At 50.1% G+C, this 14,070-nt stretch overlaps 1 protein-coding gene and 1 pseudogene across 1 annotated transcript; one reads left to right on the top strand and one right to left on the bottom strand.

The window, feature by feature from the left end:
• Positions 1 to 1,308: 1,308 nt before the first annotated feature.
• Positions 1,309 to 6,320, top strand: LOC116888064 (annotated as a pseudogene).
• A 1,739-nt stretch (positions 6,321 to 8,059) lies between these two features.
• On the bottom strand, positions 8,060 to 12,254 carry Esx1 (ESX homeobox 1). Its single transcript, XM_032889619.1, has 6 exons — positions 12,170 to 12,254; positions 11,814 to 11,939; positions 9,840 to 10,101; positions 9,531 to 9,704; positions 8,921 to 8,966; positions 8,060 to 8,515 (listed from the first exon to the last, which is right to left on the bottom strand). The coding sequence occupies exons 1-6, from the start codon at positions 12,252 to 12,254 to the stop codon at positions 8,060 to 8,062; spliced, it is 1,149 nt and encodes a 382-aa protein (XP_032745510.1).
• Positions 12,255 to 14,070: the final 1,816 nt, after the last annotated feature.

The following is a 14,070-nucleotide window of genomic DNA, read 5'->3' as shown; positions in this document are numbered from 1 at the left end:
TGCAGGATCTTTTTTCACCATGTAGTTCCTGGGGATTTAACTCAGTCAGGCTTGTCAGTAAGCACCGGTTGTTTACCTGTTGAGCTATTTCACTAGCCCCCCATTTTTTATTCTTAGTTATTTCTTGGTTCTTCCTTTTTCGTTCTCTTCCCTAACTACTTGCAGTTCAGATAATAGCTTAAGACTTTGGTACTCAAGCATTTTCAGGTTAGCATCTTCAAACTTCTGATTATTTTGGTTTGGGAGGTTGTTTTTTCGTTTTTGTTTGTTTGTTGTTTTTGTTTGTTGTTTTTGTTTTGTTCGTTGTTTTTGTTTGTTTGTTGTTTTTGTTTTATTGGGGTTTTTTGGTTATATAAGCCTAAATAATTAAAAGCTTATTGTTCCTAATCAAATATTTCCTCTCTTCTGTTTGAATAATTTGAAGATGACAATTACTGTTCCTAAGAGTTTCCCAGCCTGTGTTCTTGAATGTGAAACAATTTTAGAAGCCAAGAGTGCATCCAGAATTAAAAGACGACAGTACAATTATCATGTCTCTTCACTTCTCCTGAGATCGTGTGTAACTTTTCAATCCAAACTAACACCTTCAAATCGCCTGCTATTTATAAATATAAGTAAATATAAATATAAATTAATTCTGTATATTAGGATGATATATTTCTGATCTATAACTTATGGAAACTTGAAGTGCACTTTAAGAGGAATTCTTTGTATGAGATCTTTTTAAAAATTGCCTCCTTAAATATCTCTGGCTGATCTCGAACTCACTATGTAGAATGTGCTGGCCCCAAACCTCTGATCCAACTACCTGTGTGTTTCCTGGCTGCTGAGATTACATGTGTCTCCATGCCTGGCACAATCTCTCTCTGTTAAAGCCTAGACTGCGTCCCTTGACGCCAAGCCTGGTGACCTGAGTTTCACATGGTAAAATTCGAACGTGCAAGTTGTCCTTTAATCTCCATATATGCTATGCGCTATAGCACATGTGCATTAACAACAACATTTAAAAGCTACACTGTAGGGAGCATCAATCTGCTGAAATATGTATGATATTTAAAAGTAATACGCACGAATTCTGACAAAGAGTACAGCGAACTAGGTAGTGAGGCCTTCCTTCCACCAGGTCCCAGCAAGGCCTGCCCGTGCTTGAGCCCGCGGTGGGGGTGGGGAGGGGCGGAGGGGTAGGGAAGGAGGCCGGGAAGCTGCCTCGGTTCAAGTCCTGCCGACAGACGCTGGGATCAGGAACGCTCGTTGCAGCCACACGCAGGGCCACACAGTGATTCAGCAGTGACTCTTTCCCTGCCAATGATGCGCCTGGATGGTGGAGGCCTCTGCGGCTTCCACACCGCCACCGCGCGGCACCTTCCTCTCCAGGATCGGGCCCACGGAGAAGCCCCAGCTAGGCCTTCAAGGACGTCTCCGGTGGCGGCGGGCATGGCACGGTGGAATGACCGCCACCTGAAGACCAAGACTGGCCCTTCTGGGCCCGCGGGTCTGCGCAAGAACAGCAGGCCATAGGCAGGAGGGGACTGCCTATGGATGAGCACTCAGACCTGGATGAACAGATGCCTCGATGGGCCTGGACTAAGGTTTGCTGGGCCCTGGAACGATCAATTGGGCTGCGGGTCTTCCTTCTACAGAAGAGAAGCTGAGACGCGGCAACCTTGGATGCTGCTAATCAGAAATGCTGGCCAAGACTTTCCTGCCACCGTAGAAGGCCTTTGTATACGATACGAAAAAGCTGTTCTCCACACCCCCACCCCGGCCCTTTTTAAACTTTTGGCTAAATCTGGACATCTAGCTGTAGAGATTGCCGATGCAGTAAAATAGAGGTAAGAAATCACGTGTGTACCCGCGTTTTCTACAAGGATTTTGAAATGGAATTGTTTAGGCTGCCTCTAGAAAGACCCAGGAGCTACACTAGACAGTTAAGAGGTGCCAGTGTGTGACAGAGTAGAGTTAGTGAAAAGACACTTTGTAAGCTATGTTAAAATTTGTAGGAAAAAAAACCTCTTCCTAATACCTCTTAGGAAGTGAAATAAATTATTAATATCCCCACAAAACATGACAGTTGCATGCGTGTGATCGACCGCTGAATGCAGAGAACCGGAAGAGGGGTTAGACCTTGGTGTTGAGAGGGCAGTTTCTGACTGCAGCCTTTGCTAGATGTGCAGTGTATTCACTGCAGTGTACACGTGCTGAGGAAAGGAAAGTGCTTATTGGGAACACCTAGTCTCTAGACTTTAAGTGCATAACAGACTTGATGTGGTCGTGAATGCCTTTAACTCTAGGCTGAGGCAGGTGGGTATGTATGTTTTGGGTCAGCCAGGGCTATATAGACTTTGTCTCAAAACCGTAAGAACATGTGCATAATGGACTGGTGGGGTGGCTCAGCATGGAAAGGTGCTTGCCACCAAGCTGGTGACCAGAGTTTGATTTCCAGGATCCACTTGGTGGGAGAAAAGTGATTCACAACTTGTCTTTTAGCCACCACACAAGTGCAGTGGCACACATGTGTGCACATGCACACAGTAATGCCTAAATGTAAAAACTGCACAGCATGGTAAAAATAAGAAGGCCGACACCACTTTTCAGGATTGTTTTATTTCATAGGAATGGTCACACTGGGGAAGTGGAGGTTAAACTTGGCCTTTGAGCAGATGACCAGGTGGTGGAGGTGAGCTAAGGCAAAGATTAGTGCTCAGGAAAAGGCACTGTAGCTGTTGGCTGGTTCAAGTTGTCTAGCCTTTGGTTAGGTGTGCATTTCGATTAATGTTGTCAGGCATTAGAGGTAAGTCTCAGAGCCTAAAAGATGTTAGAAGTAGCAAAAGAATCGCTAAAAGTCAGGCTAGTCTTTGGGGAGGGCTGTCTTCTGGGTGTGGCCTTTGTGAATCTCTTACTAGCATCATCTGCATTTAGGAGTTGTGCAGAGAAGAGGATGGGAGAGAGAAAGGCTGCTAGTGTCCAGAAGACAGCTGTACCCAGGGGTCCCTATGTACATCGTGGTAAAATATTTGTGTTCATCATGCACAGTTCATTCCTCATCATCTGAACGTAATGTCCTAAAGGAGAGCACATGGTTAAAACTACAGCTAGTGGATATGGTAGAACTGACAAAGAGGGTTCCTCTTGAACGTGGAACCGTTAAGCTATGTCTGGACAGTGTGGGGAAATTCATGTTGCTAGGCTGACTGGAGGGACTTTTGGGCTAATATCCTCTTATCAGTGAGTGCATACCATGTGTGTTTTTCTGTGGTTGGGTTACCTCACTCAGGATATTTTCTAATTCAATCCATGTGCCTGCGAATTTCATGAAGTCACTGTTTTTAGTAGCTGAGTAGTAATCCATTGTGTAGATGTACCACATTTTCTGTATCCATTCCTCTGCTGAAAGGCATCTGGGTTCTTTCCAGCTTCTGGCTATTATAAATAAGGCTGCTATGAACATAGTGGAGCATGTGTCTTTGTTGTATGTTGGAGCATATTTTGCTGTATGCCCAGGAGAGGTATAGCTGGGTCATCAGGTAGCACTATGTCCAATTTTCTGATTTCCAGAGTGGTTGTACCAGCTTGCAATCCCACCAACAATGGAGGAATGTTTCTCTTTCTCCACATTCTTGCCAGCATCTGTTGTTACCTGAGTTTTTAATCTTAGCCGTTCTGACTGGTGTAAGGTAGATCCAGGGTTGTTTTGATGTGCATTTCCCTGATGACTAAGGATGTTAAACATTTCTTTAGATGCTTCTCAGCCATTCGATATTCCTCAGTTGAGAATTTTTTGTGTAGCTCTGTACCCCAATTTTAATAGGGTTACTTGATTCTCTGGAGTCTACCTTCTTGATTTCTTTGTATATATTGGATATTAGCTCTCTATTGAAAGCAGGATTGGTAAAGCTCTTTTCCGAATCTGTGGGTTTCCTAATGACAGTGTCCTTTGCCTTACAGAACCTTTGCAATTTTATTAAGTCCCATTGTCTATTGTTGATCTTAGAGCATAAGCCATTGGTGTTCTGTTCAAGAAAATTTTCCCGGTGTCCATGTGTTCAAGGCTCTTCCCCACTTTTCCTTCTATTAGTTTAAGTGTGTTTTGTTTCCTGTAATGCACATAAAAAAAAAAAACCAAAGCTTTCCTTTAAACCTTTTTTTTTTAAGTAACGCGCACGTCTCTTGAAGCCATCATGCATTGCGTGAAAGCGTACTTGCATTCCTAGCTGCCAAGAGAGAGAAAAAAAAATCTTTTAAAGTTTGTGTGGGTCAGCTGGTCCAGAAAAGTACATGTTTGGCAGTCTCACGGACGCACTACGTGCTGCCGCGCAGTACCTTTGTGCAGTTCAGGTCCTAGAGCGATTTGCACTCACTGCTCCAACTGGATGCACCCATCCCCGACACACAGGTTGCGCGAAGGCAGCTCAAAGCAAAGGAAGCCACAGGCCCAGCCCCCTCGCCCACGCGGGCTACCAACAGATCACACAGAGCCGGCCGGACCGTGGCCTAACTCCTGACAAATCTAATTCCAAGGTTCAGACCACCTCTAAGCAAACCTGGAGGCCCGGGGCAGGGGCGGGGGGACGCCCACCAAGAAGGAGTATCAGAAAGGCTGGGCTCTGAACCTGAGCGGTTTTGATGTGTAGAAAGCTAAGATCCTCTAGAAAAAGTACCAGAGACCTGGGAGATGAGAGACTCTCTGGACTCGTTGGGGGTGACCTTAGCCAAAATGCCCAACAGTAGGGGAAAGGGAATGGGAAGAGTCCAACGCCAGTAGATAGACAGGGCCTAAAGTGGAGGGGCCGGGTTAACAAGTCACAGTCAAAATATCTGACCCAGATTTATTCCTGTCTAAAAGAACTGCAGGGGTAAAAATGGAGAAGAGATTGAAGGAAAGGTGGTCCAAGGACCGGCCTAACTTGGGATCGGTATCATAGTGGGACGAGGAGTGGGGAGCAACAAGACCTGACACTGTTACGGAAGCTGTGACTTGCTTACAGTTGGGAGCCTGGCATGGCTGTCCTCTGAGAGGCTCTACCAGCCGCTGACTGAGACAGACAGATACACCCAATGAATGAACTGAAGTCCGAAGTTAGGGACCCTTATGGTTAAATTAGGGGAAGGATTGAAGAAGTTGTACGGGAGGGCGGGCCCCATAGGAAGACCTGCAGTCTCAACTAATCCAGACCCCTGGGATTTCCCAGAGAAAGAGCCACCAGTCAGGCAGCACACTCCCGCTGGTCAGAACCACCCTCCCCCCACACCTGGTCGGAGCCACCCTTTCCCCCAGCTCCACACTAATGAACGTAGCAAAGGGCTGCCTAGGCTGGCCTCAGTGGGAGAAGATGCGCCTAATCCTAGAGTCTTGAGGTCCCAGGGAAGGATGATGACTAGTGGAAGGGAGGGCACCCTAGGAGGCAAAGGGAGGAAGAGATGGGATGGGGAACTGTGGGAGGGGGGATTGGGAGAGGCTAACTGCTGAAACGTAAATAAATAAAAGAATTAAAAAACAAACAGGGTCGTCTCTCTTTTTCTGGCTGGAACCATGAAGGCGGTGCCAGAGAATAAAAAAAAAAAAAAAAAAAAGAAGAAGAAGAAGAAGAAGAAGAAGAAGAAGAAGAAGGGTTGCTGCTGTGTCAGAAACCCTTAAGGAATTTCAGGGAGGAAAGTGAAGCACCTGCGGAAGTTGGTCCAGAAGGCAAAGAAGCTGCGAAAGGCAAGGAGGAAGTTCTCTGAGAAGGCAAAGCACTCTCACAAAAGGAGTGCAGGCAGATGTTCCGGACGGAGATTCCAGTGGCTGGGTGGGGTGTGGGGGGTGGGGGCGGCGGCGGCAAGGAAAGCTGGGCTCTTCTGCGTGCCCACAGAACCAAAATTGACTTTTGTCGTCAGAATCCGAGGTATCAATGGAGTAAGCCCAAAGATGCGCAAGGCATTGCAGCTGCTTCGGCTTCAGCAGGTCTTTAATGGCCCCTTTGTTAAGCTCAACAAATAACATGCCAAGGATTGTGGAACCATACATTGCATGGCAGGTACCCCAACCCGAAGTCATCTACAAAGCGAGGCTATGGCGAAATCAATAAAAAGCCGGTTGCCTTGACAGATAATTCCTTGATTGCTCGATCTCTTGGTAAATTTGGCATCATCTGCATGGAGGTTCTAATTCATGAGATCTATACAGTTGGGAAACGCTTCAAGGAAGCAAATAACTTTCTGTGGCCCTTCAAATTATCTTCCCACGAGGGGAAATGAAGAAAAGGACAACTCAATTTGTGGAAGGTAGGAGTGCTGGCAACCGGGAAAAGCAAATAAACAGGCTTAATAGACAGGTGAATTAAGGTGTTCGCCATGGTATTTTTGTAATTTGGTCAGTTAACAAACAATCACAGCTTGGGAGATTGAAACAAAAAGGTCAGGGTGAGTCTGTATATTGCTGGCTAGCCTGGGACTTACTGTTATAGACTAGGCTGGCTTTGAAATCACAGAATTCTGCCTGCCTTCCCAACAGCTGGGATTTACCACCCCTTGTCTATGGTCTGTTTTTATTATTATTATTATTATTATTATTATTATTATTATTATTATTATTATAAAATTTTATTTGTGTGCGATTCGAGTTGAATGCTGGAGTGCACATGCCACAGTGCATGTGTGGATGTTACAGGACCAGTCTGGGGAGTCAGAGTCAGTTCTTTGCTTCCACTGTCATTTCCAGGGATGAAATTCAGGTGGCCAGCCTTGCCAGGCAAGAACTGTTACTCCTGAGCTATCTCTCTGACCCTCTTTTCCAAGTTTAATGGAACGCTATAGATCAGAATGACTTCAATCACCACCGCCTCCATGAAATAGAAAGCATTTTACAGGGTTGGGGATTTAGCTCAGTGGTAGAGCGCTTGCCTAGGGAAGCGCAAAGGCCCTGGGGTTCGGTCCCCAGCCCGAAAAAAAAAAGAACTCAAAAAAAAAAAAAAAAAAAAAAAAAAAAAAGAAAGAAAGAAAGCATTTTACGAAACTGGGGCATTGGTCAGGCTGGCTTCTATCTTCCCTTAGAGTGATGAGTAATCTGGAGTCCAGGATTTGGCATGGGTTCCTTTGATTGACTACAATACCACCCTGCTTGCAAATGGAGAGTGGGAGGTATTGTTACTCCATGTAGACTTGCTTTTGGGCACTTGGAAAAACTTCGTAATGACCATGGTCTACTGAAAGTAACCTAGGGCTGCTATCTTATAAAAGTTCTCTTCAACATTCTGTTCAAACTTCATTCCCTTAGCAATTTTCATCCATATATTTTTTAAAAAATATTTTTATTAATCACTCCATTCAGTTATATCTCAAATGATATCCCACCTCCAGGTTATCCCTTCAGAAGTCCCCCATCCCACAACCCCCTTCTCTCCCTCCACTTTGCCTCTATGAGGGTGCTTCCCCCTCCTGTCCAACCCCTCCAACATCCCCCTATGCTGGGGCATCAAATTTCCACAGGACCAAGGGCCTCCCCTCCCACTGATGTCTGACAAGGCCATCCTCTGCTACCTATGTATCTGGAGCCATGGATCCCTCCTTGTACACTCCTTGGTTGGTGGCCTAGTCCCTGAGAGCACTGGGTGGTCTTGTCAGCTGATGTTGTTCTTCCTATGGGGTTGCGATCCCCCTCAGCTCCTCCAGTCCTTCCACAAGCTTCCCCACCAGTACCCTGAGTCTGATGGCTGGCTCCAAGCATACACATCTGCATTGGTCAGTCACTGTCTGAACCTCCCAAGGAGCAGCCACATCAGGTTCCTGTCAGCAAGCACCTCTTGGCAAAGGCAAAAGTGTCTGGGTTTGGTGTCTGCAGACAAGATGGATCCCCAGGTAGGGCAGTCCCCACTATCCATAACTTTAAATCCATCCATACCCTTAAGTCAGTATAACTCTCAAAGCCAATATGCTGCTAATCCAAACTTTTATTGAAAATCATAACAAAGAAGGCATTAACTTTGCACATTTCATATAACACCTATGTGATGAGTAATGCTTATAGTGTCTACAAACAATATAAATCTGGCTGAAAAACACTTTGAGAAAACTGATGTAGACTTCAGTATCTAGGACCCGCAGAATTGACATTTCCGTTGGGGTTGGGGTTGGGGTTGGGGTTGGGGTTGGGGTTGGGGTTGGGATTGGGGTTGGGGTTGGGGTTGGGGTTGGGATTGGGGTTGGGATTGGGGTTGGGGTTATATCCCATCGCTGCATTGGGCATGTGGATCTCAGGTGGTACAGGTGGCCATGGAAACGGAGGTGGAGGGGGTGGCCTAAATGGTAGAGGCATTCTGAATATTGGAGGGCCCCTGGGTGGAAGAGGCATCATTTGAGGGTGCATGGGACGCGGCACCATAGGGTAGCATTTCCAAATAACCTCCACAACAGGGATGGGACCATAACGATCATCAACGAATACACCCACAGGGGGACCCATAGCCACTGGAACCATGTTTCTATATGCTTGTGCCCGCCGAAGTCGTCTCCACTTGGCCCTTCTGTTCTGAAACCAAACCTTCAATCAGAGGGGAAAAGTAGTTTAGGATATTAGAACATTGAAGTTGTATGGAATTTGAAAAAAATGCCTATATGAGATCACATGTTTATAACCTTTCTATCTTTCATAGGTATGTGAAATTTTATAAAAATGTTATTCTGCTTATGTTTGTTTGATAGGTTGGGGGTGAGCCCTGAACCTTACATATGCTCGGATAATGCCATGGATGTAGTTTGGCAGTGAGAAAAACAGTATGCACACATCAAAGCTTGAAAACCACCTGCAGCCCAGATATCAAATTCATTTGCCAAAGTCAGAAAAGACAACAGAAACACAGCAAACTAACACTGCTCAGGACAAAATGTAACTTGATGTGTGTTTTAGAATACCTCTCCGGACTAACTTTTTCAAAAATTTACTAACCTGAACTCTGGATTCAGGCAAGCCCAGGCGTCTGGCAAGCTCCATTCTGATGGGAGAAAGAAGGCAATGGTTAGTATTTGGAGTTGTGGCCGAAATGAAAAAATAGGGTTGTAATCCTGCCCCCCAATGCACTTTTCTCTATTACAAATAGAGACTTCACCCAGGCCACAATGGAAAGGCCCCCCTAGACTTAGGAAATTCTTGCACTTTGCGGGCTGTCCTGGGAGAAGAGCTCCCGGTGTAGCCACGCCCTACCGGCATCCACAGGGACGCCCATTTCGAGCGCAAAATCCAAGTTTTTTTTTTTAAAAAGTTCACTAAATGCGGGAAAACACTATCTTGCTATAATATTTTTAAGCCAAACTACAAAAATTCATCCTGAACTCATTCGTGTTCTGCCACGAGATAGCTTCGCTGTCAGGTCCCTCCCCATTCGCGGGGGCACCAGTTCAAGCTTTTGAGCGATGCTCTGGGCTAGAGCAGATAGGTCTACGATGAACCTCTGGCTCTTCGCGCCACCTAGCGGGCCCCTGACTCTGGAGAGCTACCACCCAGCAAAGCCACAAGCTCGCTGGTGAAATAGGTGTCACCTCAGGAAAAAGCCACTCACCGAGCAAACAGGTCCGGGTACTGAACGCGCTGGAAATAGGCTTCCAATTCCTGCAGTTGGATCTGCGTGAAGGAAATGCGGTAGCGGCGGGGCTTCGGCTGCTGCTGGGGCTGCCCCTGGGGCTGCTGCTCCGGCTGCCCCTGGGGCTGCTGCTCGGGCCCCTGGGGCTGCTGCTCGGGCTGCCCCTGGGGCTGCTGCTCCGGCTGCAGCTGGGGCTGCTGCGGGGCCTGCAGCAGGTTTGCCGGCAGGGGCTGCAGCTGTGGCTGTGGCTGCGGCTGCGGATGGGGTTGGGGCTGCGGCTGGAGCTGCAGCGGATTTGGCGGCAGGGATTGCAGCGAAGACCGTGCAACAGGTTGCATTAGAGGCCGCATCAGGGACTGTGGCATGGGGGCGGCATCCGCCTCCCCCAGCTGAGCGTTGGACTCCAGGATGCCACGTCCAAGATTTTCATTCCCCTTCCTGGCTCGTGGTGCTTCTGCAACAGATGCTGTTGCTTCTTCGCTCGCGGGTTCTTGTTCCTTGGGTTCCTGGTAGTTTGTTTCTTCTAGAAACATGGAGTTGAACAGAGAGGCTGGGGAAGGGAAAAAGCACAAACAAGACCAGCTCTTTGGCGTCCAAGAGATGCGCGGATGGCGTCGACTGCAGCAACCCCACTGCTGTCTCAGCTCTGATCAGTCCCTCCCCGTGCCACCCCCTCCCCGCCACCGCTCATCCCCATGCCCCTCCCTACCGCCTGTCCCCACGCGCTCCCCGCCGCCTGTCTCCATGCTCTCCGCAAGCCGCTTTCCCTGCTCCGCGCTACCCTTCTACCTGTCGCCCTGTCCCTGCCGCCGGTTCCCACGCTCTCTGCGTGCGGCTACCCGCCGCCAGTCCCCACGCTGCTCGGCCAAAGGCCCTGTTCCGCGCTACCTGTTGCCCCCTCCCTGCCGCCGCTGCTCCGAACGCGCTCTCCGCCACTTATCCCCCTGCGCTCCCGCCGCCATCTCTGCTCCGCAAGACACTTTTACCTGTCGCCCTTTTCACACCGCCGAACACGCTCCGAGAGGCTCTTCTACATGTCGCCCCCTCCTCGCCGCGGTCCCCGCTTCGCGAGGCTCTTTTACCTGTCGCCCTCTCCTCGCCGCGGTCCCCGCTTCGCCAGGCTCTTCTACCCGTAGCTCCCTCCACGCCGCGGCTTCGCCAGGCTCTTCTACCCGTAGCTCCCTCCTCGCCGCGGTCCCCGCTTCGCCAGGCTCTTCTACCTGTAGCTTCCTCCTCGCCGCGGTCCCAGCTTCGCCAGGCTCTACTACCCGTAGCTTCCTCCTCGCCGCGGTCCCCGCTTCGCCAGGCTCTTCTATCTGTAGCCCCCTCCTCGCCGCGGTCCCCGCTTCGCCAGGCTCTTCTATCTGTAGCCCCCTCCTCGCCGCGGTCCCCGCTTCGCCAGGCTCTTCTATCTGTAGCCCCCTCCTCGCCTCCTTCCCCGTTTCGTGCCGCTCTTCTAACTATCTCCCACTCTCCGCTGCCGCCGCCGCCGTTGCCTGTCCCCATGCTGCCCCTAGCCGCCGATCCCGCTCTGCACTGCCTCTTTCTGGTCCCTGTTCCCGCTTTGCGCCGCCCTTCTACCTGTCGCCCTCTCCCCGCTGTGCTGTCACCTCCCACCGCTGTCCCCCGCTCCGCCCTTCTACTTGTCGCCCCCTCCCCGCTGTCACCTCCCACCGCTCTCCAGACTCCGCCCTTTTAACAGCCGCCCCTTCCCTGCCGCCTCCGCCCATCCCCACGCCCTCTCCGCCGCCCGTCCCCATCGCGCCCTCGCCGCCTTCCCCACGCCAGTCCACGATGCCCGTCCCCACGCCAGTCCACGCCGCGGGTCCCCTCGCCGCTCCCTACAGCCCGTCCCCACTCCAGTCCACCACGCGGGTCCCCACCCCGCTTCCCGCCGCCTGTACTACCTCAAGTCCCTGCTGCCGGTCCCCACTGCCCCTCACCGCCGCCCAACTCCACTCCACTCCAAGGCGCTGTCGCCTGCCCCCCCCTCACGCCGTCCCCTTCACACTGCCACGGCGCCCACGCCTTCTCCCTCCCCACTGCCCCCCCCTGCTGCCCCCCCTGCCCGCCCCCTCCTCGCCGCCTCCTCCTGACCGCCCCTCCCCGCCGCCCCTCCCCGGCCGCCTCTCCTCCCCGATGTCCCTTCCCTGGCCGCTGCCGCCCCACGCCCTCCCCCTTCTCCCAAGCGCAAACCCGGAACGTGAGGCTGAGCCTGAATTAAATTGCCCTCCAGGAATCTATCCCTATCCAGGTACTGACTCTCCATCTCCTCTTCTTCCTCCTTCTGGCTGTCTCCAAAGTTGGAGTAGTAAGTTGTTTCAAGTTCCTCGTTTCCCTGGTAGTTTGCTCCCTCCAAAAGCGTCGAGCTCAAGCTAGGCTGTGGATCTGGAGAAGGAATTAAAAGAAAAAAAAAAAGAAAGGGAAAGAAAAGAAAAAACGTTTGGAGCCCTGGAAGCTAGGGTGGCAAGAGTGAGGAGTCACTCTAAAGCAGCAGTGGAGACTGCGAAGGTCGTCGAGCTTGGCAGCACTTAGTCTCCTTGTGGGCGCGCGCGCGGAAAAAAAAGTTTTCCTCCCGAGTTCTTCTCGAATCTAACCGCGTCCAGGCGCCGACTGACCCTCAAGTGTTTCCTCCTTCACTGCTCCTGCAAAGGTCTTCAAGTCAGTGCAGTAGCAGCAGCGGCACTTTTTGTGAGATTCCATGGCTGGAGCGAGGTGGGTTGTTGAGTCGCCGGCTCCTGGGTGGACTTCTCGGCTTCTGCTGAGCTGGCGAGGAGGTCAGGAGCAGAGGTGGTGCCAGCTGCTGCTCCTGCACCGGAGTGCAGCTCGTCGAGGGCTCACGCCTCCTTTTATAGGCTGGCCAGCCCACGCACCTCCTATGTTTCAGATTTCACGTAGTGTGCCTCCGCTGGAAGCCCCCATAAGAAATACATGAGTGTTTCAATTCGTCATGGGTGGGACTACACTGTAGGGGGTGCTCTGGTGACAAGAAGAGTGTTTGTTAAAAGTGCCGGTCGGACTTTGAGCTTACTGCGCGCAGAGACCTGCTTCCATTTGCAGTTAACTAACTCCTCAACTCCACCTATGCATCCCAGAGCAGGAAGGGGCTGCACAGGGTTGTGAATCGCAATTTAGCAGCTCCGAGTTCGTACCAGCTCGCACACCCTCAAGTATTTATGTTGTTCTGAAGCATGTACCAGTAGTTCCTTGTCATTTTACTTCCCCCCAAGGAAAAATATGTGGACTCACGGGCTGGGAACACGCAGTCTAACAAAATGGGTCTCCCCTCTCGCCACCCTTTGGACACTGGACTCGACTAAGGACTCGGTGACTTATGACTAGGGCTTTTGTTGTTGTTTTTGTATTGCTCACACCTAGAATCTGGATTACAGCAGTGTTTAGGTAGGCAGGAAACCGCTTGAAGTCGATTTTTGTAGGAATTTGGGGATGTGAGTGTTTTTTTTTTTTTTTTTTTTTTTTTTTTTTGAAGCAAAGTTTCTCTGTGTACCCCTGGTTGTCCTGGAACGCGCTCTGTAGACTGGGCTGGTCTCGAACTTAGAGACATGCTTGCTGCTGCCTCGCGAGTGCTGGGAGCCATCATGGCCAGCTTTTTCCAGCTTTTGAATTGGTTTTAAAATCGGATCCTGAAGCGTCCCCAGAGCGTAGCGAGTTGGCTTTGCAGACGAACTAGCGATGTAATCAGTGTGGCACAGGCCTCTTCAAACACTCCCAGAGAGCTGTAGTTTTTTTAAGGAATAAACACGGTACCAGCTTACTGTAAAGGAATCTGCCAAAAGCTTAACATGCCCCAAGAATGCTTACGTTACTTGTGGTTGGCGCCTCTTAGTACAAAATGCATACCAGAAACTTGCTTTGCCTTAAGCCAAAAGCCCGCCTAATTCTGGGATATCTAAGCTCGAAAGGCGGGAAAGTGCTCTGACTCCTGATTCGCGCCCCTCCCCCCTTCCTTTTCCTGGGACTATCCCTCCACCCCCGCACCGTCTGGAAAATGGCGGGTCAAATTTAAAACGACTGTATAATTTTCCAAAAGATGCTCACAAGTGCCTCACGGTGTGTTAATAGCCTTAATATTAAATGCCTTGTCTTGTGGTCCTTGTGTTTGGCACTGCTCTATTGTACGTTTTTATTTTTATAGGCACATTGGTCAGCATTTTCACTTTTGTTGGGGGAGTCGGCGGTTCGAGACAGGGTTTTCCCAGTGGAGCCAGCCCTGTCTGTCCCAGACTCACAATGGCGGCCCTTTGCGCAGGAGGCCAGGCAACTTTACGGTTGCATTATAAAATCCGTGCACTTTTCACTTTATCACCTGTGTCTTAATTCGAAGGATGATCCAGACACGAGTGTGTGTGTGTGTGTGTGTGTGTGTGTGTGTGTGTGTGTGCGCGCGCGCGCGCGCGCGCTGGGGGCGTTAATTTGAAGGAAAAGTCCTTTGGTTGTTGGCAAGAGGAGCAGAACCTCAAATCTGGATCTGAGGTTCTGCTCCTCGTGAGACCAGGCC

This window comes from Rattus rattus, chromosome X, assembly GCF_011064425.1.
Source record: "Rattus rattus isolate New Zealand chromosome X, Rrattus_CSIRO_v1, whole genome shotgun sequence".
Classification (NCBI taxonomy): domain Eukaryota; kingdom Metazoa; phylum Chordata; class Mammalia; order Rodentia; family Muridae; genus Rattus; species Rattus rattus.
The sequence above is the reverse complement of the archived record's forward strand: the minus strand, read 5'-3'. Positions and strand labels throughout refer to the sequence as shown.